Source organism: Paralichthys olivaceus, chromosome 16 (assembly GCF_024713975.1).
Source record: "Paralichthys olivaceus isolate ysfri-2021 chromosome 16, ASM2471397v2, whole genome shotgun sequence".
Classification (NCBI taxonomy): domain Eukaryota; kingdom Metazoa; phylum Chordata; class Actinopteri; order Pleuronectiformes; family Paralichthyidae; genus Paralichthys; species Paralichthys olivaceus.
This window is the reverse complement of record NC_091108.1, coordinates 22,529,478-22,556,785: the sequence shown is the minus strand read 5'-3', so window position 1 is coordinate 22,556,785 and position 27,308 is coordinate 22,529,478. Positions and strand designations below refer to the sequence as shown.

At 38.9% G+C, this 27,308-nt stretch overlaps 1 protein-coding gene across 9 annotated transcripts in view; it reads right to left on the bottom strand.

Moving 5' to 3' along the window:
• Positions 1 to 6,106: 6,106 nt before the first annotated feature.
• rnf31 (ring finger protein 31) overlaps positions 6,107 to 27,308 on the bottom strand; it is a 38,460-nt gene continuing 17,258 nt past the window's right edge. For 7 of the 9 annotated variants that reach the window (XM_069511586.1, XM_069511583.1, XM_069511584.1 and 4 more), the window contains 11 exons: positions 26,348 to 26,554; positions 26,092 to 26,265; positions 18,835 to 18,933; positions 17,812 to 17,901; positions 16,484 to 16,598; positions 15,215 to 15,327; positions 13,378 to 13,488; positions 12,926 to 12,974; positions 11,830 to 11,926; positions 8,744 to 8,909; positions 6,107 to 8,505 (listed from right to left, as the gene is read on the bottom strand). In XM_069511586.1, the coding sequence (XP_069367687.1) occupies positions 8,455 to 8,505; positions 8,744 to 8,909; positions 11,830 to 11,926; positions 12,926 to 12,974; positions 13,378 to 13,488; positions 15,215 to 15,327; positions 16,484 to 16,598; positions 17,812 to 17,901; positions 18,835 to 18,933; positions 26,092 to 26,265; positions 26,348 to 26,554 (1,272 nt within the window). In that variant the 3' untranslated portion in view covers positions 6,107 to 8,454. Of the gene's footprint in view, positions 8,506 to 8,743; positions 8,910 to 11,829; positions 11,927 to 12,925; positions 12,975 to 13,377; positions 13,489 to 15,214; positions 15,328 to 16,483; positions 16,599 to 17,811; positions 17,902 to 18,834; positions 18,934 to 26,091; positions 26,266 to 26,347; positions 26,555 to 27,308 lie in introns of those variants that run through there. The other 2 variants (XM_069511582.1, XM_069511588.1) reach the window with 2 other exon arrangements.

Sequence of the window (27,308 nt, the reverse complement as noted above, 5' to 3'; positions counted from 1 at the left end):
CCCAACTGGCCATCATGGACCATGAGGAAAATGTTGGGCGTGAACAGGCCTTCACCTCCACTGGTAATGTAGTATATAGGACAAGATGGTGAATATCCCATTAAGTGTAGAGAGTCAGTGTTTATTTTATTTTGATAACATTTTGGGTCCTTTTTGTTCATTGTTTTAAAAAAACAATATGTGGTTATGTACCATACATAGATGGTCAAAGTATCTCAATAATTAAGTGAAGTATATGAAATGATTGATGCATGATTTATGTGGATATAAATGTTATGTTCTTAGCCCAGAAGCCAAAGCCTGACAAAGAAGAGGCCATAGGAAAGCATGAGTCTTGTTTTAGCATGTACAGTACAGTGGCAATGATTCATAGATCATTAAATAAATCAGTAATGTATTTTGATAGTGTATTACTTGGTCAGAGCCATTATTTCAGAAAAAAGTCTACATTCTTTGAGAAATATTTTTTGGTTTCTTTTCTCCTATCTCACAGTAAACTAAGTATCTTTCAGTTGTGGACAAAACTAGAAAAAATGTTGATTTCAAAAGTGAATCATATGTAGCAGCCTTCCATGTTTGTCATTACCATTTTTCATAATGAGACCGTTCTTCAGATGTGATTCTATGTAACAAAATATGAATGTAGGTAGCATCATGAGATAAGATAACGCTTTTTTTGATTCACACATCCAGGAAAGGAGCAGGCAGGCAGGTCAGAATATTCACTATAGTTTGCATAGAAATATAATAAAGTGCAGAGGCTCATGTTGATTGCACGAGTAGGAGTAGGAAAAATGAAACATGTTAGTAGTCTGTAATAATGTCTTTAAATCAGTTTCAAAGCTGTTCTGACTCTTGGAATCCCATGTACAGTCCAGTTGGAGAGGGGTACTTGTCATGGATGGCAGCAACGACAAAGGATTGTAAAACATTCCTGTTGTCATTTCCCAGTCTTTGACCTTTTATCAACAATCTCAACCAATATTTATTTGTTATATTTATTATATTAGGAATGCACGAAAATGAAAAGTACTCTACTGAGAGCGTTGTTTGGCACATGGAAGACCATCTCCAAAACTACATGGGTTAGTCATGGTGGAAACTCTGGATTATCCGTCATGCATGTTCTTTGAGCAGCACCCTCTTTGATGGAGACATCAGGATCCTCCAGCAATGGCATCAACACAGAAAAGGCTCTCTTCTTCTGTTTGCATTGATGTACATTTCATACAGCTACACCACAAGGTTTCCATTGTTTCCTCTCTGTTCTCTGCTACCTGTTCATCTGTAGGAGTTCCTCGTCTGTATATTTTGGCTCAAACAAAAAGGCTGAGCTCTTTTGTTTCTCTTCTGTATCGAAGTCCTCTGAAATTTTCTTCTTTGATATACAGTTTGAAAAGTAAACTGTAAACGTTACAAATCACTTTATGCAAGCAGCTCTCTTTCTGTTTTGTGGACAGCAAGTTCTGGTAGCACGTAAACATAGGTGTGCAGCTTTTGTGTGTTCTCCCTGATCTTGCCTCAAGCCCTGCTTGTGCCCCTCGGCGGAGTGCTCTTGCAGTGTACGCATGAGCAAGCGTGAATGCAGCCCCAGGCTAATGCTAACAGGCGGTATTTAGGCGAAAAATTTGGTGTAAATGACCTCTTTTTGATTCGAATATGAGTGTCGGGGCTTCCTGAAACTTGGATGACACCACAGGAGCAGTATGGAGGCATGATCTGTATTGGATTTGGCTGTTTACCCCTATACTACAAAAGTGTTTTGTAGACTCAAACACTTCACCCACCCCAGCATCAGCATAGTGGTTAGTGGATAATTACTGAATTAAATTTTAAATTAAATTATATATAGGGGCAGCAGTACCTCAGTCCATAAGGATTTGGCTTGGGAACCGGAGGGTGGCCGGTTCAACTCCAGCATGGACCATAAGCATGGAAGGTGGACTGGTAGCTGGAGAGGTGCCAGTTCACCTCCTGGGCACTGCTGAGGTGCCCTTGAGCAAGGCACCGTACCCCCCAATTGCTCATAGGGTGCTTTTCCTGGGGGCTGCCCATCACTCTACCATCTCTCTCCAAAATGTGCATGTGTGTGTGTGGGATTGTGGGTTAATGCATGTATAAAACGAAAACATGAGAGTAAAAAGAATTTCCCCTTGTGGGATCAATAAAGGAAGTTTAAGTTTATATATATATATATATATATATATATATATATATATATATATATAATTTAAAGTGCCAGTTTGCCTTTGTGTAAGACCACCTGATACCTCTCTAGCCAAAGGCACCTACCATAACAGTAATTCAATATGACGGCAGGGCGATTCCCATCCACCCTTTTGTCTGTGTACGTTGGCCATTTTATTCCAGATTATCAACTGGTCCAGTTTGTTTCTAGTTTCACCTTAAGTTTGAGAATTTTGGTGGTGAGGAACACTAATTTAAAAAGCACTGAATGGCTGACCCTCACATTAGGTGGAGATATTCAGAGCCTTCAAAGGATAAAGCTCTATGACCTTGGTAGTTTATTGACTTTTACTCTGGTGCCACTATGAGGCTGAACGTTTTTGTTTTGAGTTAACTTCTATGGATGGATGACCATGACATTTAATATTATAGATTTTTAATTACCGTACATCAAAATGTCTGAGTCCAGGTTTTTTGGAGATACTAAATATTATATCCTGCTGCTCCTGGTGGGTAGAATGCCTATAGACAGAGCAGGACTTCGATACCGTCTCTGCTCATTCATAGCAGAGCAGGAACATAAAATTAAAGATACAGTGTGTCGAATTTTGTGATATCTAGTGTTGAAATGACATGTTGCAGCTGAACACCCCTCACCTCACCCTCCCCTTCCAAACATGAAAAAGAACCTGTGGTAGACTTCAGTTTTCATAAAAACTCAAAAGGTTTTAGGTTGTCCAGTCTTGACTAATGTGAAAAACATGGCGGCCTCCGTAGAGAGGGTCCCCTCGATGTAAATATAAAGTATTTAAATATAAAGGGCCTTTTCTGGGGTAAAGAAAACTACAATTCATACAATTTAGATGAAATGAAGTGGTGAAAACTTCATGTGGATTAGTCTACATTAAATTTCTGCCAATAGTTCCCTTTCACCTAAATCTTACACACTGGACCTCACTGGTATTGCTGGAAGAGAAGGGAGTTTGTGTGGAATTAGACACGCACTATTCTCCTAATGGTGTACAGATGTATTGTGTGAGGATGGTCAGAAATTCAACAAAATGAATGGCAAAACTGTACTGTGAGGGACTTTGAGTGGTCATCAAGACTAGAAAAGCTCTATATAATTACAAACCATCTAGTATTTGACTATTTACAAGAGTGAAGACAGAAAGTGACGAAAACGTCTTCAATTTCAATTTATTAGTCGTGCTCCCATTAAAAATTAGGAAACATATATTTCCTTAGTGCTGTTACCAAATTTGAATTGATTATCATGAAGCTCATGTAGCTGAGTAACTGCAGCTGCCTCCACCTGAAAGTAAAGTGAGTCACTGTAGGGCAAAAAGCAGAGCTCTCCCCTGTCTGGGAATATTTAACATTATATATGGATTTACAGTGGAGGACAATTATAATATAGACCATATCTTTTACCATAATTCTTTAATATATTTAGTGATACTCTGTATAAAGATCTTATCTGGTATTGTACATTTAACATTAAAATAGGGATTAGATTTTAAAATTCAGTAATCACATTACTTTCTAGTCCCAGCCTCACTGTTACTTTGACACTTGGGGGTCAGCATATTTGCTGTCTTATCAGTAGTATGATGGAGGGTCTGTATCAGTCTGATCTCTGTGTGTTCAGTGGGCAGAAAGCTGTCCTCAGCCCCTGACTCACCGGGATTGGCTGAGTGCACATGGATGACCTCATGTAGTCACAAACAGCAAAACAAGTATTTTTACAATGATGGCTAAAACAATGACACAATTACAAATTTCTGCCTGGTGTATTGTTCTTACTGCAGTGTGACAGAGATTGTAGCACATTTGTGTCTTCCAACAATTTATATATCAGCAAGTTAATGTAGACCACCGTGTATTGATTGATCAATTAAAATAAATCAACGATTTCATGTAGGACTTTAATGACAAACTAGTAGTATCATGGTGATGACTAGATCACAGCACTCCCAGAATTTGTAGATTGTGATGGCGGATCATGGACCGCTATTGTGGATCGTGATCATGGTGGCATATCTTAGGTCATGGTTTTGAAGCAACTGTACTATTATATAAGCCACTTTTTCACACAGAGATATTTGTTTTCTTCTAGTTTATTTCATTTTTAGGCTTATTAGCAGTTGTGGACAAAACCCCCCCCCCCACTCGCTCGCAGTGAATCTAGCGGGGGATCCCCTGCTGAGTCATCCACTACTCCTGTAACTATGGACTTTATAGGAGGGTCAGGCGGAGAGAGTCCGTAGAAACTGCAGAGCATCTCACTTGGACATTTGCATTCACACCATAGTTCACACATGCACCTTCCCCGGAGAAAATACGGAGGATCTGCGGAGTCCAGTGATGGTTTTGTGTTATTTGGCAGTACTTTATACAACTTTGACATACATTGGAATTCAAGCCATGAAGGAACAAGATTTAGTTATTTGAAATTCCTGAGTGCATCCCTTTGACAAGTGATACTGGAAATCAAGTGCTAAAAAGGGATGTTGATATGTACTGCAAAGGAGAAAATGGGAACTGACTCTGCTGTCCTGATTTAAGTGAGGAGTTATACCCTGTAAAACCCAAATATAGAAAACATATATATTAGAAACATACTGTATATAATATATATCATATACTGTGTATATTACATACAATATAGATTTTTTTCACCTGTCAGATAATGTTCTCTGATGGCCTCTGATGCAGAAGTATATTTTTCTTAATAGTTTTTAGGGAAAATATTTCAGTGTAAGGCCTTGTTGGGAGCAGAATTAATTTGTACTCATTATGGTTATTTGTCTGCTTACAAAGCTCCATATCAGTAAATGTCATGAATTATTGCACATAATTCATTTTCATGCATTAAAATTTTGTATAATCGAAAATGTGTTAAAATAATAGTCATTAATCAGTGTCATCTGACTTATTGTATCAGTAACATCCTGCACACTACATATGCTCTGAGCAGTGGAATGGTGAATCCAAATGCGAAGAAGGAAAGGCTTAAAGGTGAATTATGATTAAAAAAGACGAGTCGGTGGAGCATTTTTGAGTAGATGCTGGGCATGGTAAGGTGGCTTGAGCTTGTGGCTGGTGGGGAAGACAGGTTGGCTTAAAGAAAGTTTTAGACTGAGTGAAACCTAAAACTTGTGAAAGGGTGCCACATAAATTAAACAAAACTGGGTAACCTGAGCTGACATCACAGGTGGAGAGGCAGACTATACTGCGGAGTGGCCAGGGCTGCTACTGCTAACTCACTTGAGCACAGCAAGCCACATCCCAGAATGGTACAAATATCCCAATGCTATTGCTTACGTGTGTTACGTGAACAGACACCAGGAATGCTTAACCTTCATTCACTGACACTGACACTGACAATAAAGCTGAACCTGGATAACGTCACTTTGCATTGCTATCCACTCCAACTTTTTGCTGTATGATGCAGTCTCGATTTGAATGACCTTTTAACCCCGAAGCAGACTTACCCCATTCCAATGAACAAGAATGGATGCATTTTACATGGAGAACAAAAAGCTACAAGTTAGAGTTATAAGGCACCACTGTTCAAAGCACAACACATTTAATAGAAACCTGCTCAACAGAGAATCTCACTCTCTAAAGGTAAAGACATAAATTCATAAGCAGTTCTTTTACCTCTAGCTTTAACTGTGATTGTTCATTTCAAATTGGAAAATAGCTGACTACACAGCAAATTGTGATTCATGAATAAAGGCTATAAAATTTGACTGATTGATTGATAATGTGCATCCTCAATAAGGTTAAGTCAGACATTCTGACTGCAAATGCAACTGTGTTTGAGATAAACTTCTAGACATCAAGCTGCAGTGCAGCAAACTAACACATTGCAATGCAATAAAATGAAACAGAAAAGTCAAACACGTGGCACTGAAAGTAAACCATCGATATTTATTTTGACATAGTACAGAGCACAGTAATACAGTATATTCAAAGGAATACACATCAGCAAGTTACCTGTTAAACATGAGTTCACATTCATCAAGTTGGGTCATACTGCTGCATATTATCACAAGCACAGGATCTAATGCAATGCAAGAAATAATCCTATCAAATAAACTACTGTGGCCCCGTTCACACCTGGCATTAACATTCGTCCTGAGAGATCCATGAGAAATGGCAGCGTTACGTAATCACTTCCCCGCTCTACATGCAAATGAACACGCAAGTCATTTGTGTTAGTTGAGACTTAAATGTTGCTTTGAGCCAGTCTGTGTTTACAGTTGTGTCTAATGTCCCTGTGTGTGTGAGTGTGTGTGTGTCAGCACGAGCAAACAAAAGAGAGGTAGAGAGACGAGTTGGGCGAGTCTGAATGAAATGAATAAAAAAAAAAAAACGTTTGCTTCAAAGTAAAACTGCAGTGGCTCAGAAGACAGCAGCTTTGTAGGCGGTCCTTCTTATGTGGCCTAGGATGGATATGTGTTCACACTGTTAAAAGAATGTGGACACGTGGCTCAGAACACCTCAGAATGTGGCGTTGATACCTGTACTTACAGATGTCCACTTGAGATCGGATCACAAAAACCCCGTTTATACCAGGTGTGTACGGGGCAACTGATACGATACTCACATATCAAGTATAAATATGCACAATTATAGTATTTTATTTTACACACAATAATTAAAACAAAATGTACAGCAAAAACACAGATTTAATGTGTGAGATCCAGCTATCTTTGGTTTTATCTCAGACTTTCTGTATCAAGAAGCTGGCTCACTTTTAAATGGGGATAGATCACCATGGTAACCTGTGCTGCACTGCTAACATCATGTTCAGTTCCGAGGATCAGATCAACACCTGCCAACTATCGAGCCAATCACATCACCGTCCCACAAGCTCCTGACAGAGACAACGGCAGAGTTAACAATGAGGTGGCACGTAACAAAAGCAAGAGACTTTCCATAACAATGACATAACAGATCAAGAGGGTGCTTCTTACGGTTTTAAATAAATAAATAGAGTTGGATATGCCAAAAAATATTGTCTTGATTTTTGGTCGGAAAATAAACATACTGAAACATAACATTGTTTTAAATCTTAGTTTTAATTTCATTAAATAAAAAAAAACTTGCGCAAAGGTTTGGGACACCTTTAATTAAATTCAGACGTCTGAACTGTTTTTTCACTAAGGTATAAATAATGCTATGTTCCATGAGCTTTGAGTAGTACCATATAATAAGATCACAGGGTAAAGAGCAGACATCTTCAGAGACCTCAGGGTAGAATTTTGTGCATCAACATGAGCCGTGTGAGGTGGCTGGGTCAACTTTAACAGGACATTAGAATATGTCAAAGTGCTACGCTGTGTAAATGTTGTTAATAAATGACTGTGAAGAGAAACTGTGGAAGACACGACAAGTTCTGAATAGTCCAAAAATACTTTGAGATAGAGTTGCAGCTATGCTGGACAAATGACGACCCAGCATTCCTACAGAGGAGCTGCAGCAGGATCATCTAACAGGAGTGGCACCATTCATGGTTGACACAATAGTCATCAGAGGGAAGCCTCACCTGTGACATCATCACTAATGTCAACCTCTGAAGTCTGAAGAGTAACAGTTATAAATAAATAATATTTCAGGAAACACTGAGATGATAAAAAAAAACCTAACTAATTAAGGATTACTTTCTATATTGAGCTGGTTTCGTCTTAAGCTTTGCCAGCTTTCTTCACTTGCACTTGGTTTCAGTAGCAGTTTCATTAGGCTGCACACAAGCAAAGGAGGTTCCAAGGGTCTCATTTGATCTTGTATTAAATTATCTGTCCTTACGTGTTGATGTGTCTGGCTGGTGCATCTTTATTATGAATGTGCTCTCGACTGGGTCAGTAGAGTGGAGCCATTTGCTAACCAACTTCATGAAACAATTAACATCAGTATTGTTAAGACTCAGCGGGAGCAGGTGACTCACATTGATCAAGACTAAATTCCTAGAGACCCTTAATTGAGGATTACTTTATCTCCTGGGCTTTTAATTGAAAGGGTACCTTATGGTATTTAAACCATATTCTTATGTCCTGCTTTCTTTATCAAATGCTAATTAACATGGTACAGAAAAAAACACTGTCCAGTGAATGAGACATTTGTCTAGAGTTGCCACTATCCTGTATTTACACCATTACAGGAACAAGAAAACAGTTGTCGTTATGAATCTTGTAGCTGAATTTTAAGTGAAAAGGTCAACATAACCACAGGAAATGAGAAACCATGTTGAGGCATTCATTTTTTGCGTGGCACCTTGTCGCCAAGCGGTACTTCATCCATCAGTTTCTGCAGAGACCACAAAGTAATGTTAGTGGCACACATCAAAATTAAATATTATAATTCAAATAACTACATTGAATATATAATGAAATCCCCATCTGTTTAGACCAATTTATGTAGTAATAATAACAATCAATTAATTTATCAAGATAGCATAGTCGTACGTTGGTGTTGGAAAAAGCCCTGGAAGTTACTTATTATGGTTTGACCATTGATTAGACTCAACACACACACACACACACACCTTGAGCAGTCTGCTGTAGTAGGTGAAGCTGTCCTCCCCATCCTCGCGGGTGTCGTCCACCTTGTACCGCTTGCAGGCCAGCAGCAGCTCATTGGAGCTGTAAAGTGAGGCAGGGTCGATAGAGTGGCTGTTGATCAGGCTGACCAGATACTCCCGGTAATGCTTCCTGGATATCACAGAAGCACCATTTTAGCATGTTTACACAGTAGAACATGGCAGCCTCCTGCTAGTACTGATGATAGAGCTACAAACAGATAAATATATATTTTCATTCAAGGAGGGGGGTGGGACCAGGAGCAATGTGTAATCATCACATTTTAAGCATTGTCAGACAGGTTGTTAAAATAAAAATAGATGATGATGATATTTATAGATGTAATTATGTAACTATTAAAAGCATCACACCTTATTATTCTTATTAGTAGTAATAACAATTATAATAATAATTGCCCTACTCTTAAAGACTGTAAGAAGCACAAGCGAACCTGTATAAGTGATCTATTGGGATGGTACGGTGCTATGTGAGGCTTTGTATGTGGGGAGCAGGGTTTTGAATTCTATTCTGAATTTTACAGTGAGCCAATGCAGAGAAGCTAAGATAGGAGTAATATGATATATTGATATCCTGAGAAAGAGCAGCTGAGAACCATGTTATTTATTTGAACAGCTTCTCTCAGATCAACCTTGATCGGCAGTCTTGAAGCATGATCATCCATCGGCTGTGTCTAGTCTGAGTGCCTGTTTATCATGGTGAAGAATAGCTTTGGTGAATGGTAAATGGTTTGTATTTCTGTGTCGTCCTAACATGGTGGTGAAGCAGTCTAATAGTTTGTGATGGTTGGAATTTCCTGCCACATGGGACCGAAATGAGATCGCTTTGCTAACCTGATGCTAACCTGGCTGGGTTTAGGTGGGTCTTGCTGATCTCAGTTCCACCTTGTCACTGGATTTGAATGCTGCATTCCATGCTCACCGCCTTGCACGTGCTTCAGTGGTCATTCGGTATTTCTCGGTGGCCCGCATTATGACTCATACATCCTCTAGTCACATTTGCTTACATTATTTTTTCTATCAAGGGCCATTTAAATTTTTATTACATCCTTTGAGGGCCATACTAAATTATTTTTTAGAATTAACACATACCAGGGCTCCAGACAAATTATTTACTTTGGTTGCACCCATTATTTTTCGCTATACCTTTCAACACTGCAATAAAACACCTATTAAACCTTTTATTGACAGATCCCATAGACTTTGGTAATTTTTTAACTTGGTCTGGTTATCGCCATTGATTTTCCCATTTGTTTTCTGATCCACAAGTTCACGATTCAATTTTAATATCGATTCAGTTAAGGATATTTCATTGTACAATACCAATTTTGTTTGGATATGTGTCAATGTTATGTCAATGTCAACTATATGTATATAGCACATTTCAAACAGATTGGTTGAGGGGAGAGAGGGGGCAGATCTAATATTGAGTGATAAGCTGTTCCACAAGTTAAGGGCGGCTACTGCAAAGGCTTGAGCTCCTCTTGGTTATGAGCTTGTTTCCTCTTTGTTTTGATACATTCATCTCAACATACTTTTCTACTGCAATATATCCATCTATTCAACCAAAGTCACGCCATTCTTACTACTCTTACTTTGTCGTTTTCATCTACTGGTTGAACATCTTTCACTTATTTGTAGTTTCCCACATTTTTGTTACAATCAGTGATTCTCAACAGTGACAAAACCATAAAGTAGAATTATTGGGTAAACAGTGTCAATGTAAAGAATAGAAAATGAAAGAAGTAGCTGACGTGAGTGTGTGAACTGTGTAGGCATGTACATGATTCTGAATTTATCATATGAGGCAAGAGGTCCACTATTATCATTCATTCCACTTTATAACTGTGTGGCAAACAACAGTAAGTAGTCAGGAAGCAGCTCTGCAACTTCTAATAAATAATGTGTTTTCAGTTAAACCAACTGTCACTTATTTTAACCTACTGTTTATAAATAAATTAAATCCAACCCAAATGGTGATTCTTCTGCCTTTTTCTTGTCTGGAATGCAAGACTTTTTCCCCACAAAGCTGGGGAAATGGAGAAATATGTCAACTAGATTCCATTTCCCTCTTTAGTCTAAAAAGGTCAAATTGTCTAACTCTTTGTGCAGTCAAGTGAAAGTAATTAGACCTCTTCCTTCCTGTTTTACAAGGTGCACGGTTGAACGCCACCTCAAAATGACTTTTGAGAGTGGATACAAGTTAATTTATCAAAAATCTACTAAAACTAAAATGCCTCATTTGTATTAAAATGATTTGCAGCACCAAAGGCAAACTCAAAAGATTGGACACATATTTTGTGAGGTCCCACAGTTCACACTGCATGTCAGGACAAAAAACAAATCATGAGTTGACTGACTGTCAAAATTTAAAATCCACAACACAAAAAGGTGTAAAAAAAGTGAAGAGCTCTGAATACTTTTCTGAGCTAATGCATCTATAACATCTGTTAATTTCTACATGAGGAATTATTGGCATGACACAACCTATCTTTATTCATATTTTATTTTTCAGACTCATACTAGGTCACAGTGACCTTTAACCTTTGACTGAAATAAATTAATCTTTGAGTGACTGGTAAAAATTTGAAGAAACTCCCAAAAGCAGACTTGAGATATCATAGTCAAGAGGCATTTCAAAATTTGAAAGGAATCTCTTGACGGGTTCTTAAGATCAAAAGTTCACTGAGCAAAAATGGTTTTGCAAGGCTTCTACGATGTTCACCATTGACCTTAAGACACCGAAATCTAATCAGTTCATTTTTGAGTCTAAATGTACATTTTTACCATATTTAAAGAACACATCTCAAGGTAAAAAAACATAGTTCTATACATATATATGTGTATGTGTGGAACTAAAAATGCGTGACGGAAGGAATCATGACCAACAAACAGGTAACATATAGGTAACACAAAGGTGAATAACAAGTGCACCTTGGATAATTGTAGTGACTCAGGGGTTTAGAGCACATACACACTGTAGCTCATGTAACATTGTGCCTTGGTTAAAGATGTAAATTATTAAGCTGTCATACTCGCAGAGTCCAGCATGTCCATGCTGGGTCTGAGCTCCACAAGCTGAATCTGGCTGCTGCCCTCCCTCATCCTTCTGCTCTATCACTCCACACAGACCTGAAAACAAAAAGGTCGACAAAGACAAAGAGCAGAAGGTATCACATACATTTGATTTATAATTACATTTGAATGGTGAGAAGCAATGTATCTTATCCCTTTTAGGATTTTACACAAACTAGCTCCAACTCTCTACCTGAGGCTAAGCTGTTGCAAAAGTGTAGCTTACTCGTAGTAAGCCTGCAATATCTATAATATATTTTGTAGGGTTTGCTGTAGCATTTCTAAGTGTTTTTTAGCTGCAGAAGTGATGCTCTCTGCCTCAAATCCACATGCTGTACAGATGCAGCAGGCTGGAGTCCTTTTAATGAGTGTTTGCAAGGTACACTGCTCTCCTAAGTGTATGCATTTAAGGTAGTATCACACAGATCACACGGGAGAGATGAAATTAGAGATACTCAGCCTCTAAAGACTTACACTGCAGAGATGTGTCTTCAGAGGCTAAGATTGATTATGATCATCAGAAATACAAATTAAGTAATTTTTAATAACACAATGTACGCTTAATAAAATTTATAGTGGATGGGTGTTTTGGATAGAATGCATACAATTCAAACTTCAGTTAATCAGTAAAAAGGAATCTTTAGGTTTGATTAAGTTTATTTTGAACAATTTTTAACAAGGTAAAAGAAATTCATTATGATGACAGTTCTAAATAGAAATAAAAACAAAAGCCTTATAAGCTTCTTTTGTACACTTAAACTTTATAGTAAATATACTCAGCTGCCACTTTATAAGATCCACCTTTTGTTCAAACAGTTTTGTAGACATGATGATTCAAATGATTGACAAATAATCCACGAGTTGAAATGACTGTGACTGACAGTAAACTGTTATTTTTCTCCTAAACACAAGACCATTACACAGTTCCCAGTGTGCATGAGAAAAACATGTATTTGTATCACATGTCACTCTCAAACAATACAAACATTTTTCATACTTCAATTCAGAAGAAAGTCAAACACAAGTTTATCATTGGAAATGTATTTCTTTTCCCACCTGTCTGTGTTCCAGGAGGGGGTTCAGTGTTAAACACCACTTCATTCTTCTGTGGGTCACAAAGAAAAGACAACTGGTTACCCAGTTTCACAAAAAGGAGAAGGTGGGGACACCATGTATAGTGGGATGCTACTGGTCACTGTCTTTATTGAGGTACGCATCCATGTGTGATCAGATACATATTTTGGGCTCCCTGGTTCCAGAAGAAAAACTTCTTTTCCTTTTTCTGATTGATACTTTGGGAAATATTTTGCTGTTGTGAAATGTGTTCTGTAAATTATTGTTGTAATTTGTCTAAAGTCATCTGAAATAGTTTTCTAGTTGAAGACATTAACTACATGAATCAAAATGTACCCCCCTTTAAGTTAAATCCACCTTAAATGTGTGTGTGTGTGTGTGTGTGTGTGTGTGTGTGTGTGTGTGTGTGTGTGTGTGTGTGTGTGTGTGTGTACCTGGAGTAAAGCCTGCAATCTGGAAGGTTCCCAGTCTCTCAGGTAGAAGAGGCAGTCTCTGGGATGATGGGCATGTAGTCCCGACACACTGCATTCGTCTACTGCACAGGTCTAATGTGAACAGACATCGGACAGAAATTAATCAATTCTACAGAAACCTTAAGGTGCATTTACCCCAAATGTGTTTTAAACATTTCATTTCAACGTTATATTATTACATCATTTTACATATGATGATGCCTCCCACATATTTCATTTCAAATCACACATGATTCCACTATATAATAACAACCATCTGTGTTATTTCTTCACTCTTTTATTTCTTTTTTGTCTTTTATTCTAACTCTTTTGAATTTCTTTTTAAATGCATCTTTTATGGATTGTCTAATATTGCTTTTACAATTCGCTATGACGCCTTTTTCATTTTATGAAAGCACTTTGAATTGCCTTAGTTGATAAAATGTGCTATAAAAAATAAATATACCTTGCCATGTATTTTTTTTATAAAGCCTTAACTATTCCATAAACTGCTCTCATTGTAAAAGATAAAAAAACAGGTGGTCGACTGGCAATCATGAACAATTGTGGAGCCACTGCAGCTGTTGAAATAGGAGGATGATGCCAGGATGTGGCAGGTTGCATGATTACATTTAATCCTTTTTATCAAAGCCACAATTACTATACTAAATTATCATCAATTGTAGAAGTCAAAGGAACTCGTATATACAGTATATGCGACTGCAATTCTGGAGGTATCCCAAATAAAGACCCTGGTCAATAGAGAATGAATGGCACATATACATGTATATAAACACTGCTCAAAAAGGGAACACTTAATCGTCAAAGTATAACACCAAGTCAGTTAAGCTTCACTTGCACCAATCTGTCCATTTAGGAAGCACAAGTGATTGTGAATCAGTTTCACCTGCTCTGGTGCAAATGAAAGTGACAACAGGTGCAATGGAGGCAAAAGCAAGACAACCCCCAAAAAGAGAATTGTTTTAGATGTGGTGGCTAAAGACGGCTGCTCTCTACTCATCCCTCCTGACTGATTCTTCTTTAGTTTTGTGTTCTGCTTGTGTCCTTGTCACTACTGGTAGCATGAGGCAGTATCTGCAGCCCAATCAGGTTGCACAGGTAGTCCAGCTCCTCCAGTAGGGCATGCTTGTTATGCACATAGTCAAAATGTTGTATGTTCTATAATGCATTGTCCATCTTCTACAGATGTCCCCAACTCCAGCCAATGTTGATGGCACCTGACCGTCACAGCCAGTCCACAAATGACTGGGTAAGTGTCCCATGAGAAAATCTGGCTATGAGATCTCTCTATATAAGGGCATCCAACCCAGTTTTTACAGCCCCCTGTTCAACTTGACATCTCAAGAGGATGCCACAAGCTCTGCAAATGATCATTACCTACATGCTTTTTATCTTATTACATTTTTAGGCAATTCATTGTTGACAACTCTGAGATGGGGACAAAGGCCGGCCAGGCCATATGGTGTACACCAATTTCGGCTTTTGATGGCAGCAGCAACACTGGAATTAATCTTTAGGATTAACCCCCATTATATTTAGGGTGATTTGATAATTTGATTCAATCCTGAACTCACAACATTTAAGAACAAGTCTACCTTACAACGATTTCATTTTCTATAGGAGTGGCAAACAACACGTTATGTTAAATGAAGCAGTCACAGGAAACAAAAATATCAGATCTAATTTAACAAAAACAAAATATTACCACTCAATGTATTCTGAGTGGTAATAAAGATTAATTAGAGGACCAGCTCATCTAATAAAATACAATATTGTCTGGAGAATGAGTGAGACTTACAGTGTGGAAAGGGTTGTTGCAGCCACTGCAGAACTGGTAGCGACACTGAGAGCAGCAGAAATGCATACAGCCTCCTTTAGACAGTGCATACTGAAAGCGGCAGTTTGGACAGGCTGGAGTGTGGAGAGCAAAAAGGGTGTGAATGGAGAGACAGCGAAGAGGGGAAAAAAGGAGCAGACGAGAGAGTTGAGGTCAAAACTTTAGGGAGAATTATTTTCATCCAATATGCAAGCAATCAGACAGTGTGCATAAAAGATGTATTAACTGAGTTAATGTGTTTCAGCTATTGCTCCTGTAGGAGGTCACTGTGAGCACTTTGTACACTGTGTACAGGAATTGTTCATGATTTTTGACTTTCAACTGTAAACAAGATACAGCCTTTGTGAACTCACTGAAACTGACATTGACATTTGTGTGTGAACCCACTGTCATGTGATGTGGACATCACGCTGCCATTGGCACAGAAAATCTATCCTCCTTCTGCCGTCAGTTTGGCAAGTGTTAAAATCACTTGTTGTTATGACCTAACATAATATTCAGTTTAAAATAAATAATGTTGTAAGGTTTTAACATCACTATGTAAATTGCCTTTAGAAGATGTATGTTGTGATTTGGCACTTTAAATGTGAAATTGAATTTAATTGAGTGAGCTTCCCTGGATCCTGGGAAATACATGCACCAAGTTTTACTTTTACAGACTGACAGACCCACACAGACACAAGCAGACAGGCAGGCAGAGACAGAGAGAAAGACAAGCAGACAGACAGGAGCTTGTGAAAAAAGCAGGTGTCTGTGAAGAGCAGTGGTTATTTTGCCTATGGTTAGGCTGAAACTGAAAGAATGACTCCAGAACTGCAGGAGAACAACTATTATTATTATTATTACTATTATTAACAGCAATACTTTTTAGAAATTAATTATTATATGCATTGTTGCTGTTATCAATATTAATCAATAACTTCTTTACACTGTTACTGTTTATATTTTAACTAGTCAGAGCTCATACCTGATGGTGCACAAGTGTTCCCAGTCTCTCTCATCTCTCTCTCTCTCTCCAAAACCAATTTCACTTCATTTCCTCATTGAACATCGAGCTTTTATTTCCCACTCCCCCTTCTGTATGCTTGTTTTTTATAAGTGGTAAATGGTTTGTATTTTGTTTGTCTGTCACTATAATATAACTTCAGGCCCACCTTCCCCTCAACTACTGCTGCCAGAAGATAATGTGTGTGTGTTTTTGTTGGTGCATGTATATGTGTAGACACTCACTGATGCCGTTGTCTCTGAGGTACCCGGCCAGGCCCTGCTTCTGATACTCTGGATCATTCTCTCTCTTCCAGGACTGGTACTGTTCACAGGACAGACCTGCATGCTGAGACTCCCACTGCAGAGAGGATACACAAACTATATCTATTCCACTGGTAAACACCTGTCAGTGCTTTAAAGGGTTAAAGGGAAAGTAAAATGTTTTTTCCCTTCAAAATTGAACTGGCTTATTGTGTTTAACATTATAAATATATCAATAAACTATTTGGTATTAGTTCAGGTCAGTAAATGTTATGACAGTTGTCCCTCGTATTTAAATGCTGAAAGGTGTGTGTGGGTGTGTGTGTGTGTGTGTGTTTATATTGTAATTGAGAGCACTGTCCATGATGACAAGGAATTTTCTTTGAAATGTCCACAGGCAGACAGACCCTGACTGTGGACATTTGTTATTAAAATAACTAGTTCAGTTTGACAGGCTTAGGCTTGTGTTATCATTAGGCTTGTGCTAATGTTATAGCGGGACCTAATATACTGTGAGATGAGCGTAGTTCCTGACTGAAATTCTCTTCAGAAGGCAAGATCTGGAAGAACATACCTTCTTTAACTTTAGCATTAATGGAGAAGTTTGTTTTTTTCAACCTGGACTTTATTTCCAGCATATGGTATGTAGATCTACTCACCAATAAAGGTTTGGAGTAACTTGAGTCCTTCGGACGCTTTTAGAACCACACGCGATCGGCGTATATCCATACAACGCAAGTGATTGGGGCATCCACAATACAGCCTCTAAATAACGCATTTTCTGCCGCGAAACTCTTTATTTACTATGAATCGCCAGCACTAGTCCCCTGTGGGTCCAAGTTGCTTTGTTTACATCCCGGGCTTTCACTGGAGTGACGTCACCAAGGCGTGCAGCCGCAGCAAAGCTGACGATCTACAGGGTTGAAAAAATCCGAACTTCTCTAACTCTGACTACAGCTTTTTTGCATTATTTCCCAAATTTTCCAACTTTGTGCACTCCACTGACCAGTGCAGATGGCATAATGCTGGAATCTGGATCACTGCCTATGTCCAATGCCTTGTGTTGATTTTATGTAACACATGTCATTTCACAATTCGCTCTATTAATATTTCTGTTAATACTATACTATGAAAGCTTTCACGGCTCTGTGATTCACTATATTTTTATAGAACATAGTCTGAGGGTATTTATTTGAAAAACATTGAGTTTGTGTCAGGTCTTTCAGACTTATAGTGTGCTCATAGCTTTGTTTTTGTAATTGTATTAATTTTTCTTTTAATGACAACACACAGTGACACTGAATACTTACAGGTTTTTTACATTGAGCACAGAAACTGTTGCGACACTGAAAGCAGGTAACCTTCAGCTGGTCTCCATCATAGATAAACCCATATGAACACTGTGGGGGAGAGGAGAGGAGAGATAAGTATTATAATCCTAAAATAATACAGGGGCTTTGACTGCCATCAAATAAAATATAAGCTTATAACTTTAGACAATGTTACATTTTCACTCCTTGAAAATCTATTGTTGTGCCTTCATTTTTATTGAACTGATTGAACACAAATGAAATGCCACAGAGTTAGACAAACGTGCTGTATCACTGAATCTACTTACTGTCTAGATACTGTTTAAATTGTACAAGTGCAACAACAAGCACACAGAGGTTGGACATGAGCACAGAGGTTGTGTGGGTGTCTCCACCTGCTACTTTAGAGACAGAAGGTTTGGTATTTAATGCATGTGCTGTATTATAACAATGAATATAACAATTGTTTTCTGGGTTATGCAGAAACACACCTCTCTGCTCACCCCAACCGGTCGAGGCAGATGACCGCCCACATTGAGGCTGGTTCTAGAGGTTTCTCCCTGTTAATGAGGGAATGTGTGTGTGTGTGTGTGTGTGTGTGTGTGTGTGTGTGTGTGTGTTTGAACTGAATGAGCCCAGTGTAAAATCAGAGGCTGCAGATTCATCAGGCAATAAATGGGAAAATATGTTTATACAATTTAAAGCTTCTGTGTAATACTGATACTGAAAGAATTATTGATATTGACATATAAACGTTTATCTTAATGGCATTTGAACATCTAGTAGTTGGAGAACGTTAAGTTGGAATACACAAGTGTAACATGGAGAGGCGTGATGGCGTATGTCTGAGTCGTCTATTCTCAGCCCAAAGTAAAAGACCCAGTTTCAGTCAAAATTCCATACACTCTTTGTGCTCTGTGTTGTGCACTAAAATAGCACTGCTTGCTTGCTTATTCTGCTGCCAAGAAAAAAGACTCCATCATTTTGTGCTAGTAAAAGTTGAGTAAAAAATCCTTTACTTACATGACAGCACCAGAGGAACTTGGGGTCCTTGATAAGAGCCTGCTCTGTCAGCTTCTTATGGAACAGCTCATAGACTTCTGGCTCCAGGCACTCTCGTAGCTTAAACATTTAATACAATGATACAATCTGGATGTCAGAATATCAGCCTTTTACACTTAAAGGAAACATTACAGGACAACAGGACATTACTTTAGAAAGTACCCTGCATTGAAAAACATGTATGGTACCCCATTTACCTGTATCAGTATTTTAAAAATGACAAATAATGCTTGTGATGACTGGTATCAGTATACAGTGCAAAATTAGAGCTCAGTAAAAACAACTTCATATTTAGCATTTTTTCCTAGTTGTGAAAAAACAAAATTCTTTTACTTAGAAAAATTACATTAGAAAAGTAATGTGTCCTCATGCATTACTTAATGTTCCAATCAATCTGCAACTATACTGCAGTTTGTATATATTAGAGGTGTTTGTATTTGTGGAAGGTGTTTCACATTTAGATATGACACATTTACACACAAATTTGTTCACACAAATAACACTTGGACAAATCTGTACCCATATATGTATATATAGCATTATTTTGCTTACAAATGTGACAGTCAGTCCTTCACAGACCGACAGAACCAACATGTTAAACCAGGCAAAGCATCTCACTGACAGTAAGGTAAATGAATGTGACAAACATCATGACATCATACCTATATCCTCAAAGACAGGTAAAATGGGTGTGACTATTGACTTGGTTTTACTTAAATTATTCACGTGTTTATTTATATATATATTATAATGTCTTCAGGTGTATAAAATTCAATAATATAATCATTAAAGATTACTTGGTTACATTGTAAGCTTGGTTCTCTGAGTGAAGAAACTATCTCTCTACTCCATATGTATGGGGGAATGACCCCACTGCTGGCAAGGTGCACTGATAGTTCGTCTTTCCTGGCCACACTCTATGGTTAACCTATAAAACACCTGTTTTGGCATGGAATCAATTGATAGTTTAGATCGTGGTTTGTGTCTATTTTGTTATGCACCGTGAACGGTAAGCAGAGACAATATTAGAGACCTTAAATCTCTAAAAGATACTTTCCTAAATTGCACACTTAAAATCTGAGTTTGATTGAAACCCAGATGGGGTAGGAACAGATGATTGAGCTGAATTGTGTCCACAATCAAGTGGTAAAGTCTATGCTATGATAGAACTTATCCATCTTACTGGAAGTGAAGTAAATCAAGAACTGATCTGTCTTGCAGATGGCCTGTGCACCTTATGCACTCCGCCATGGCCATGCCAGGGCACAGACTAGTGCTGTTCTACCGCCCTGTCTACCCCAGAAAATGGAGTGACTGCAGTTCAACTGGCTGCAACAGGAGGAACTCAGAAAGAACCTAAGGAAGAAAGCTGGACTGGAGAGACTGCATTCGACCCATTCAGTGAGAACCTGCAACGCCTGGTGGCAGATAGAAAAATGAGGGAATACTAAGAGCAGACCCTGTAGCCAAGGACATGCCAGAGCATCTTGTTGCCGAGGTGGATCTTGGAAGGAATGCAACAAACGGCCAGGTCCAAACTGAAACTGTGGCCTTTGCAGGTGAACTAAAATGTCCATACATGGGGCACCTGCTGAACCAGGACTCTGAAGTATAGGTGCCCTCTCATCCCTCAGGAAGAAGAAGAGACAATAATGTGTTGACTCTGGAAGCAAACAAACAACATATGTCCTACCTAAACAACCCAGAATCTACTTGACTGCCCGTCTCCACTTTCCTGTGTTTGGAAGTGAGACACCAAAGGTGAGCATAATGCTCTCGCACAAATACCAGCTACCTAAAGAAGAAAAGAAGGAATCCTCAGAGAGGGACCAGTCCAGGGGCCTCATTATAACCATTACGTATGCAGAAAAACAGGGCCTGAAAGATGCGTACACCACTTCTCACAAATGTTGGGATCTATAAAAACCAACTTGACAGGAGAATGTGCACACTTGTATGCTAACTTTGACACACATAAGAAGGGGAGATAGTAAAATGACGATGCTGACGTGAGGTGGTGAACTGAAGCAGATTATCGATTCACTTCATCATTTACATTAAAACCTACACCTTTAGAACCTTGAAAAAGGTATAAAACAACTTACAGCAAATTACGTTCAGATGCTGTTAAACAGCAGAGTTGCAGAGCCGAGTCATTAATAGTTTTTAATATCATTGGGAACATTTTGTTCAGGTGTGCGGGCACACGGTTTTATAAATCGGAATCTTTTTCGGCATACGCCATTTTCGCCTTTTGTGCACACATGCACTTTTAGAATGAATCCGACGCACTGTTTTATAAATGAGACCCCTGACCTGTCCTACGATGGAAGTTCAAAATGACAACGGTCAGAACCAGTATGTGTTTTGACCATGGACTCTGTCTTACCTACAGGACTCAGGATAACTGCTTTCACTGAAAGAAGAGTCAACACCCAAGTGAAGGCGTTTGTGAACGATTTCTTCTAACAACTGGTGAACTGACTCTTTGCTTCATCTCTAACCTGAAGGCAGACATACAAGCCAAACTGAGAGAATGTGTGGGGTTGAGAGTGGACACACCCTGCTGATGGACTGATGTAGAGACATGTAATTCATGGTGTAGTGTGTGTTGAAAGGTGCAACAAACCAAACAAAGGACATGTGGCTGCAGCAGGCCCAGCTGAGAGAGCACAGACTGGGGAAGCAACCCCTTTATGCCTTTTGCTCCTCCCACCTCTCAGGTGCAATCAGTTTCTCTGACGACCCACCCAGTCTCCTTCAAGGAGTAACATGAACAGGAAGTCACTGGGTGTTGAAAAAACCTTGAATGACAAGAAACCAGTAAACTTCAGATGTCTCAACTGATTATATGGATGCCAGACACGAAGGCCCTTACATGAATAAACAACCTGTACCTCAAAACAGTATGAACGTCAACACCTTCCCATCCACTGATACAGGATGCAATCACACAAGCAACAAAAAAAAGGAATAATTCTTATTTGCCCTGTCCACTTGCTGGGAAGAGATTTGAGGTGCAAGTTGTTGTTTTTTTTCAACATCCTCTAAAAATTATGTAAATGTTGTTCAGTCTGATGTGATACATGATGTGCAGTTTGATTATGAAATCCTGTTGATATCTGATGAGTGGGAGCATGCACCTATAACTGCAAGCTCAGCGAATGAAGAACTGCTACAAATAGAAAAAACTATTGCACTCAGAGCAAAGCAACATGACATCTGATGATCTGCATTGCATTTTGCTGAGAACAACCAAAACCTGGGAATGGAAAAATCTGGGAAGAAGGGTACAAAACTATAACACCATTGATTGACCTGTAATGTGTAAAAAGTGTGTACAAAAGGCAGTACTGCTCAATGGTTCATGTAAAATGTGCATAAATTGGAGATGAAAATGAAAATGCTTTGTTTCTGCTTCTATGCCTGGATAAATACTGAAACATAAAAAGGGGGTCAGAGGTCAACAAATCACAAAATTAATTTACAAAAGGATTCTCAGCATTTGCTTAATTTTTTGGATTAGGAGTGGAATTAAAAGATCACCTATAGCAGCAATGTAAATGCTGTGTCACTGGAAGTGAAACTAATGGTTCTGGCCTGTAGAGCAGCCAACAGCTGTGTAAGGCACATCTACCTGGTCTTCACAACACCTCAACTGCAGGCCCTTTAATGTCTGCCAGTTGGCTAGAGGTGTCATGAGCCAGAGTTTTATCAAAACATCAATCATGTGGAGAAAATGGTGAATTTCAGGTTAATGAACTGAAATGAAACAGCTTACATTGTGACAATTAACAACTGACAAGTCCAGGCAGCCGTCTTTGTGCAAGACGCATGCTAACTGTTCTATTTTGGGGCACAAAGGAGTTATGCACTCCCCTAAATTAACTACATTGGTTGTTTTAGGAGTGTTTTCTAAATTTAAGTTCTTAAATTTGGGAAAATTTAACAAAACAGAATGATGTCAACAAGATGAGGTGTAATTTATGCATTTATTAATAGTAGATACATAGCACCTTTCCAGTCTTATCGGCCACTCAAAGCACTTCACAGTACAAGTTGCATTCACCCATTCAGTCACACATTCATACATCGCTTCTATATGCGTTGCTTTTTCTATCACACACCATTTATACACAGTCAGCACAGTGTCAGAAGTAATTCAGGGTTTAATGTCTTTAGCAAGGACATTGAATCCAAAAGCCAAGCAGACTGGTGCCAGGGATCAACCCCACAAATCTTTTGGTTAGTGGATGACCCTCACTATTTCCAGAGCCACAGCTGCCCACAAATTGTTCCAAACTAATAAAGTATATCATCCATTATTGACAAACATGGTTTAAATGATAGAACACTAAATTCATGTGACTCTCAACCACTTCTGTACTGGTAAGAAACCTCTAATGAGAAAATTGGTCAATATGGTAAGTTCTCATAAATCTCTTGTTCACACAAAAGAATCTGTGTGTACAAATGGTTCTTGCATGAGGCAAAATATCACCATATTTACAGCATCTATAACACAACGACACAAACTTTTTGCAGAATGGGTGTCCTCACTCACCTCTAATACATCAGTCTCAGATTTAATTCACCTTCATCTTAATAATGGAGTGGGGCCATTAAGCACCATATCTACATAGGTGATTGTTATCTTGTAATCGCTCTCTTACAGCTTCTTTAGCAAGACTGTTGGTGGCGTTGCTACGGTCCTAGCTTGATGTGGCATGTTGAGGTGTTGTGCCCTTTTTGTGATCCATTCTCTATTGGATTGTACAGTATGTGTTCTTTGCATTTTTCCTGCTTCGGAGCGTATTCTTGGCAACGTGGCTAGCTAATTGGCTGGATGCAGGTGGAGTAATTGTGTAAGTAACTTTGTGCCTTTGTGTAATGGCGGTCTGGTCTCAACTGAGGTAGGCTGGTCCAATTGTTTTGCAAATGTTGTTTAGCCTCCACTGTGCATTTAGTTAACAGTTCACCAGCTGGGACCATGCCACAACAATATGTTATTTAAAGATTTGAATGAAAATGTCTTTATTGGATGTTGAGTACAAAGGAAAAAAGGGGTGGAGTTGAACATAGGGTGGAGAGAGATTCAGTGCGAGGGTTCTGTCTCAGGCATCATTTCAACACAGACTCCTGAGACAGAGTCAGAGACATTGGGCCTGTTGGAATCCATAAAACCAAACCTGACAGGAGAATGTGTGCACTCCTACGCTAACTCTGAACCATGGGTATGAACATTTTGGAGACGGTAGAGTGGCAATGCAAACGTGAGCCCATAAAGAGATGGAGATTACAGATTAAGTTTATGATAAACAATAAAACCAGCAGTGTCATTTGTGCTCATGCAAAATAACTGTTCCTTAGGAATCTTGATTTCAAACATTAAACCGTTTTGAATAGGATTATTGAAATGCGTATAGATGACACAATAAGTTCCCTCACATTCTGACAGTGAGAAGCAGGAAGCTTTGCCCTGTCTGCTGTAAAGCTTTACCTGTTTAAACTGGTGGTATCCAGTTTTATTCCTGCTTGTTAATGGTACAGTGTTGCTGTGGATATTTGAACAAGGTTTCTCAAGTCACAAACTCTTTAAAAGAATATTTAGCCTCTCTGTGATAATTTAGTTTAGATTTGGACGGGTGATAGTGATTTAAGTGGAAGTGGTCCAACATGGTCAAGATGCGAAAAAAGCTGTAAAATTTATATTTTCACAAATAAAAGTTTCACAAATTCTAAAGGATTTCAGACAGTGGTGCTGCTTTACTCAACATGTCTAATACATTTTCACGACAGTCAATGCCACAAACAACAGAGAATTGTTCATTCAAAATTGTATTTTCCCCTTAAGTTTTCTCTTAACTGTCTAAGTGGAAGCTGCATGAAACTAACCTCAGCATCATGAAATTAGTTCATGTAGATGAAATTAACTAGTTTTGAAATTTTGACTAAGTTCACGGTACCAAAACTGAAATAGGATGATGATTTTTATTAATCGATGGTGTCGGATTATGTCTGCGTGCACCTCTCACTTTAACAGTGAGTCCTGAGTGTGCTTCACGTTTCGTGTTGTACTGAGCACAAAATGTTGACGGGTCATTTTTCATGATGTTTAAATGCAGTCTCATAAACTCTGGAGCAAATCAAACCAACACTAAGTAAACTTCATGTACTGATCAGGTCCTGTTAACTGATGAGTGAGAGCAGGTCAGAGTGGAGGAGGAAACAGAAACTCCAGCTTGATACAAATCAACTGCAGCTTCAGCTCGGATCATGAAGCAGCAGCTCTGATCATTGAGCAGCTGTGACCAGAGAAGCTCCTCATCTGGAGTGAACGTCACTCACGTTCAATTCAATTCAATTCAATTTTATTTATATAGCGCCAATTCATAATTTACATTATCTCAAGGCACTTTACAGTTAAAGGTCAAGACCTTAAAACAATAGTAACATAGAGAAACCCAACAGTTCCCACTGAGTTCTTCATTTGTAAACTGATTTGTTCAGTCCATCGTTCACAAAAAAATACGAGGGTTCATGCACAACACTGAGTGGAGATGCCAGCAAGTCGACCAAAGCTAGAAGCTGAAAGCAAAAGGGCTCTGCTGTGATGCTGTCTTACCGCTGATAGTGACTGAAGGATGGCTGTTTTTGAACAGTTCATTGTTCAGATCGTTGTCTGAATTAGGCAAGTTGATCTGCAGTACGGGAGCCATTATGAGTTTAGCATATGTGAGTGTGCTTTATGTGTAACTTCTTTTAGTCACATTTGTGGAAGGCATGATGACTTCAGAAGAAAAAAAACATGGAGGAGGACCGATGTTGTGTGTTCTGTTTTGCAGTGAAAAAAATAAATAAATATGGATGTAATCATGGCTGAGAAGGCTTATGTGACCTTCAGTGGAGATTGCCCCTGTGATTGTTATAGTGGGGCAAATCGGGTCTCAAATCGGCCACATTATCCTCTAGTGTGCAGCAGCCTTAGATGTGAATTTTTGCAGATGTATTTAATGTTAATATTTGTAACTACTTCAATAGTGATTTTATAAAAGACATTTATACTGTCAATAAATATTAATGTATTTTTTAAATCACATCTTCAGCTGCGAGTGCAATTTCTCCTCCCCTCCCCTGCCACCTTATGGTGTGACGAGGTATAAACTGATGTATGATGTTACCTTCCTAAGTCCTTCCTAGCTTTATCTTTCTTCCTACCTGGATGTCAAGGGTGGAGAAATAGCTGTTCAGGTGTTCAGGATCATTGATGTTTGGCTCCCAGCACACTGGACACACCATGTCCCTGATGTGTTTGTCTCTTACAGCGATGGTGAAGTGCTGCTGGAAACAACCACAGCACACTGAACACTGGCATGATGTTAGAGACTGCATCTGAAAGGGAAAAGAGGGGGGAAAGGGTGAAGATGTGCTGCTGTTTTGCAAAAACTTGTAGAAACATTTATTGTATCAGTACCTTGCTGTGGGGGAAGACAGAGAGGCAGATGGGACACTCTTTAGCAAGCACTCTTCTGATAAACTCCCTATCATGGGACTCTCGTACAGCCTGCACTACATCCTCCAGCGAGTAGGGCGCACTATGCTCCAGAAGCAGCGACAGTGCCAGCTCACAGCGACCCCAGCTCGGAAGATCATACACAGCTAGTAGCCTACGACATATCCGCTGGAAGAGAAGAAGGAATTATATAGAAGACAGACCTCACACATCCTACTAGCTATACCAGTCAAACTTTGACCTTAAACTAAACATTAATCATCAAAATGATCATTTACAATAAAGACCACATATACATCCCACACAGAATAGAGGTTGAGGCTGGAAGGAATCTTTAACAACCAGGGCAGAAACAGGCTGACAGCAGAGAGTGAAAGGAGTGGTTACTCTTCCTTCAGTCTTTTTTGCTAAATGGGAAGTCATTCCTTAAAGGTATTCCTTAGATATCCAATCCAAGAAATGGATGGATGTGAGGTCACAGTAAAATTGACCTTTGACTTTTGCCACCCATTTTCAGAACAGTTCATTCAAATTAATGTTTGTGTCAGATGTAATGAAACACTAAGGAAGCCAAGCGATGAAGTAAAAATCAAAGTCTTTAATAAAATAGTCATACAAAGGCAAACAGACAAATGGGAGAAGGCAAACAATCCAAAAACCAGAAATAAGGCACACACTCACTAAAAAAGCACAAGAGAGTTTAATTCATGGAGGCACCATGAGACGATCTGACAGGGAAGTGTGTGAGCAGGTTCGTATAGTGGGCGACTGATGGATGTTGAGGGGCAAGTGTGATGAGTGTAGTGATGGGGAAACAGAAGTTACAAAGTTACAAACTAAAATCCATGATAGTGTTTCTGACATATTGCATTTGCACTGTGACCTTTACCTTTGACCACTGAAATCCCATAATTTAGGTCAC